Source organism: Durio zibethinus, chromosome 4 (assembly GCF_047325235.1).
Source record: "Durio zibethinus cultivar Kanyao isolate XHJ-2024 chromosome 4, ASM4732523v1, whole genome shotgun sequence".
Classification (NCBI taxonomy): domain Eukaryota; kingdom Viridiplantae; phylum Streptophyta; class Magnoliopsida; order Malvales; family Malvaceae; genus Durio; species Durio zibethinus.
In genome coordinates this window covers 7,696,102-7,701,811 of record NC_143165.1, presented here as the reverse complement: position 1 = coordinate 7,701,811, position 5,710 = coordinate 7,696,102, and the positions used below count along the sequence as shown (strand labels likewise).

General features: G+C 33.6%; 1 protein-coding gene across 1 annotated transcript; it reads left to right on the top strand.

The window, feature by feature from the left end:
• The first annotated feature begins 505 nt into the window (after positions 1–505).
• LOC111288777 (uncharacterized) lies at positions 506–5,405 on the top strand. The gene is made up of 4 exons (XM_089759341.1): positions 506–1,519; positions 2,319–2,462; positions 2,725–4,734; positions 4,828–5,405. Exons 1-4 carry the CDS (start codon positions 529–531, stop codon positions 5,184–5,186), a joined length of 3,504 nt encoding a protein of 1,167 aa, XP_089615467.1. The 5' UTR covers positions 506–528; the 3' UTR covers positions 5,187–5,405.
• The last annotated feature ends 305 nt before the right edge of the window (positions 5,406–5,710 follow it).

Genomic DNA, 5,710 nt, shown 5'->3' with positions numbered 1-5,710 from the left:
ATATATCAATTTATGGATTTATGATGTATGAATGCATTTTTGAAGAAATTTTGAAGAAAATGGTATTTTTTTTTTTAACATTTGTCTCAATCTTTATGCCCAAAGGTTTGGAAAAAATTATAGCATTCTTTCGATAATGTCGTTATGATGGTTTGGTAAAAGACATGAGATTCATGCTTATCACTATTTAGAGCGTAGGACTAGACTTGAGTCTACTCTTATTTTCTGGGAAAACATACAAATATCCAATGATAACACTGAGATCTTCTTTTTGGGCACAAGAGGAGGGTTTTGTCAAAGTTGCTCCTTTTCCTTTATCTTTTCTTAAAATAAAAAAAAGGGAATGTATTTTTAATTGAAATGCATGGAAAAGCACGTCTAAAAAGAATATGGAAAAAGATGGCTACGTTAAAGACTTTAGAAAGACCTACTGACTTGAAAAAATTATAAGTATGAAGAAAAACATTATCTTTTTCATCTATAATTCAAAAATTTTCCTCTTACAACTTCCAATTTAAAATTGTAAGTATGGGAAACACTCGCTTCATTCCGATTCTTATGGTGGCGGTTCTGTTGTCTAGTTTTATGATTTCATTCTCTACTAAAACAACAACCAATATTAACACTGACCAGTTGGCTCTTCTTGCACTAAAAGCCCGAGTCAATAGTGATCCTCAAAACCTCCTTACAACCAATTGGTCAACTGTTACTTCTGTTTGCAATTGGATTGGTGTCACTTGCGGTTCTAGGCACAGAAGGGTCACGGCTCTGAATCTTTTTGGCATGAATCTCTCCGGTACCATACCACCACACCTGGGAAATCTGTCGTTTCTTGCTATGCTCCGCATTGAAAACAACAGTTTTCATGGCTCGTTGCCTATCGAAATGGCTAATTTGCGTCGGCTGAAATTTTTAAATTTGAAAAACAACAATTTCAACGGGGAAATCCCTTCCTGGTTTGGTTCCTTCATAGAACTTCAGAACTTGTCTTTGAGTGGTAACAACTTCATGGGAGTTATCCCATCTTCTTTGTGTTCTTTGTTAAAACTAGAGCTCTTGAGCTTGTATGAAAACAATCTATATGGACAGATTCCTGTGGCAATCGGAAATCTTTCTAGCCTGAGATGGTTATATTTGAAGAACAATCAGTTTTCAGGCTTCATACCTTCCTCGCTCTTCAACATATCTTCATTGGTAGAGATTGTTCTCGGTTACAACCAGCTAATTGGTTCAATACCCTCCATCCAACTCAACATTTCTTCTTTAGAAGTAATTGAATTAACATTTAACAATCTCACTGGTCATATCCCACCAAATATGTTTGATTATCTACCCAAACTAAAAGGGCTTTATTTGAGTGGAAACCAGCTTTCTGGCAGAATACCAATTGGTTTATTCAAGTGCCAAAAGCTAGAATTATTGTCCTTATCTCATAACTATTTAGAGGGGATTATACCTGGAGAAATAGGAAATTTGACTATGCTTAAGGAGTTGTATCTTGGCATCAACAACCTCAAAGGTAAAAGGAAAATTATTGTTGAGTTTATTTCTTTTTGAACAATGACAATGTCACTTTTTGGCAAATCTCAAATTTTTTTAAATTTCATTTTACCTATCACTTTTTAATTTAGGCATTTTACCCTTAATTTAACTTTAATTTCTTTAGCATCTTCTTTTTATGTAAAGTATATGATTTTATGTTCGTCGACACTGATTTTTCAGTACCAATTTTGCTAGAATATAAATTAGGAAACCACTTAAGTTAACACCATACCTTATTCAATTTGTAGCTAAATAAAACAATGAAAATTATATTAAAAAATTCTAGTTGCTTTACTGTTATGCTTCACATCCTTTTTGCTGTCAGCAAATAATGTTTAGGCTTTTGAGATTCTTTCTTTTTTTTTTCTTCATTTTTATTTTTATTTTTTGTGATTAGTGTCACGTCCTTTTTTTACTTTCCTTGTTTTTTTTTTTATTATTTAAATTCGACTCACTTCTTTTTTACTTTTAGATTTTCTCATTTAATCCCAAACTTTTACTTTAATAATCATGCGTGTAGTTTTCATTGACTAATCATTCACCAATTAATTATTACCACCTTGTATGCACTATTAATATTATTTTTTTTCATTTGAATATATTTTATTCATATTAAATATAAAAAATAAATTATTTGTGCGGGAATTAGTGCTTTGTATTACTTGAACATTGTTTAATTCTTTCGTGATTAACAAAGAAATAAGACGTATTCATGTATAAGAAAACGAAATTTACCAATAATTTTAACATGAAATAAAATTTCATTATAAATGCAGGTAAAATTCCACCACAGATTGGTAATCTTCTGAGTTTGGAGATATTAAGTCTTCCAAAATGTCAACTAATAGGGGCTATTCCTTCCGTCATTGGCAACCTAACATCTTTGAAAGTTCTTCTTTTTTCCTACAATAACTTGACCGGTAATATATCACATTATTTCCATTTGTGTTATAACTGCATCTTTTTAATATTTGAATATTAATATTTTTATTATTAGTGAATATTAATATTATTATAATTAGACTCTAATTATTAGTAAAATGTTACCGACACTAATTATTAAGAATGATATAAAATTAACAATACCAAGAGATACGTGCAAATCACATTTTCATTTGTTTTTGTCATTTATTATGTGGATCAATATAGGACAATGGAATTACCCTTTGATTTTTGTGGCAGGTAATATACCACTTCAATTTGGCAACCTACCAAAATTGGAAGAATTGTATTTGGCATTTAATAGGATCTCTGGAATCATCCCTCCTCGCATTTTTAATAGCTCAACTGTGAGATTCATTATGCTACCAGTAAACCAGCTCTCAGGCTATCTTCCATTAACCACAGATCTTTGGCTTCCGAAGCTTGAAATCCTTGAACTTGCAACAAATAAGTTAAGTGGATTGATACCTGCCTCCATATCCAATGCCTCTCGGCTTACTATTATTTCCTTTGAGGACAACTCATTTTCTGGATATATTCCTATTGACCTTGGCAATTTAAGAGATCTACAAATTCTAGGGGTAGGTCAGAATAATTTGGCTAGCGCACCTTCGTCCTCAGAGTTGAGCTTTTTATCTTCATTGGCAAATTGCAAACACTTGAGAGTATTGGAGTTTGCCATCAATCCTATGATCAGTGGTAAACTTCCGGTTTCTATAGGAAATCTCTCTGTTGAAAATTTTGTAGCTTATGGTTGCAACATTAAAGGCAGTATTCCAGGAGAAATTGGCAATGTAAGCAACTTGATTTGGTTGGACCTAGATAACAATAAACTGGGTGGATCTCTTCCCACCACAATTGGAAGATTAAAAAATTTGCAACGTCTATCTCTTCAAGGCAACAATTTAGAAGGATTCTTCCCAGCTGAGTTATGCAATTTAAAGAGTTTAAGTTACCTGTATTTTACCGGTAACAAATTGGTTGGACCAATACCAGCATGTTTAGGTGATCTTGTTTCTCTTAGATATCTATTTTTGGGCTCCAACAAGTTTGCCAACTCAATACCCTCAACCTTGACAAGGCTTACAGATATCTTAGAGCTAAACTTGTGTTCCAATTGTTTAAGCGGGCCCCTCCCAGTTGACATTGGAAAGTGGAAGGTTATCACTAGCATTGATTTTTCCAAAAATCAATTATCAGGTGAAATATCAATGAGCATTGGTGATCTTACGGTCTTGACCTATCTCTCATTATCTGGTAACAGATTGCAAGGACCTATACCTGAGTCATTTGGGGGTCTAATAAGTTTACAAGTCCTGGATTTGTCAAGGAACAATTTCTCAGGAATCATCCCCAAGTCTTTAGAGAAGCTCTTGTATCTTGAACATTTTAATGTCTCATTCAATAGATTACAAGGAGAAATTCCTAACAAAGGATCCTTTACCAACTTCTCCATTCAATCTTTCATGGGAAATAAAGCGCTATGTGCCGTACCTCAACTGCAACTCCCACTCCCACCATGCAAGGCTATTTCTTTTGGAAAGCATTCAAGGAAAGCTATTCAACTCGTTGAATACATTTTATTTCCAATTGGCTCAATAATATTAGTACTTGCAGTGATTCTCACTTTTTCACGAAGAGGACAAAGGAATGTAAATCTGCCAACTGCTCAAGAAAATTTCCCAGCATTAGCAGAATGGAGAAGAGTTTCATACCAAGAGCTTCAACAGGCTACATATGCATTTTCTGAAAGCAAATTACTTGGTGTAGGGAGTTTTGGATCAGTATACCAAGGAATTCTTTCAGATGGGTTAAGCGTTGCAGTAAAGGTCTTCAATTTGGAGTTAGAAGGAGCATTTAAGAGCTTTGACGTTGAGTGCGAGGTCGTACGTAACATTCGCCATCGAAATTTAGTCAAAATCATCAGTAGCTGTTCTAACGTTGATTTTAAAGCCTTGGTTCTTGAGTTCATGCCTAGTGGAAGTCTAGAGAAGTGGTTGTACTCTCATAACCATTTTTTGGATATCTTGCATAGGTTGAACATAATGATCGATGTGGCATCTGCATTAGAATACCTTCATCATGGTTATACAACACCTGTGATCCATTGCGATTTAAAACCCAACAACATTCTTCTTGATGAAGATATGGTTGCACATTTGGGTGATTTTGGCATTGCAAAGCTATTAGGTGAACACGATTCAACAATACACACCATGACTCTAGCAACGATTGGGTATATGGCACCAGGTAATACAAAATTTAAAACTCTTTTATCCTATTATGATGACTAATGTAACATCATTGTATGCTTTGATGATGATTTTGACAATTTATATGTAGAATACGGATCAGAAGGAATTGTTTCAACAAAAGGTGATGTGTACAGCTTTGGTATTCTTTTAATGGAGACCTTCACAAGAAAGAAACCCACAGATGAAATTTTTGCTGGAGAAATGAGCATAAAATATTGGGTGAAAAAGTCATTACCAGAAGCTTTGATAGAGGTTGTAGATACCAATTTGTTAAATAATGAAGCAAGACAATACTCTGCGAGAAGAGATTGTGCTTTATCTATTTTGCAATTAGCATTGGAATGTACAGAAGAAGTTCCAGAGGAGAGGATTGATATGAAAGAAGTTGTTGCTAAGCTGAATAAGATCAAAATCAAGTTTTTGCATGAGTCCAATAGGCGGGCCTAATGAGGAGAACCTTCATGTAGCTGGCATTTCTATTTGACTCCTTTGAGCTTATGGCTTTGAGCATTGAATATCCATAATTTCAGCTCAATTCGTTCATATATGAGTGCTTTCCTTAATAAGTTAACTGTGTTTGTGGGCTTTTGTTCTAATGTGTGTTCATGAACATTAAATAAATTGCTCAATTCCTATAAAGTTCTATGTTGTATTTGATCTTTCTTTGTTTTGGATGATTTAAAGTTTTTGCTAAATGTTTAAAACAAAAAAGTTTTTTACCTTGTAGAAATTGGTTAGTGTTGGAAATCGTTGTTGTAAACTTAAAGATTAATTTCTTTTGGAAAGAAGTCTGTCATTCTCATCTCTCCAAGAAACCAAAAACAGAGTTCCTTATAGTAGTGAGAAGTCTTAACAACAATTTAACTCATTTACCTCTGTCTTGTGTCAAAATAAGGTGAAATTAAATGCTCAATCTTTGGAGGCAAAGCTTTAAATATGTGATCCAAAATGAAGCATATATTTTGATTTTA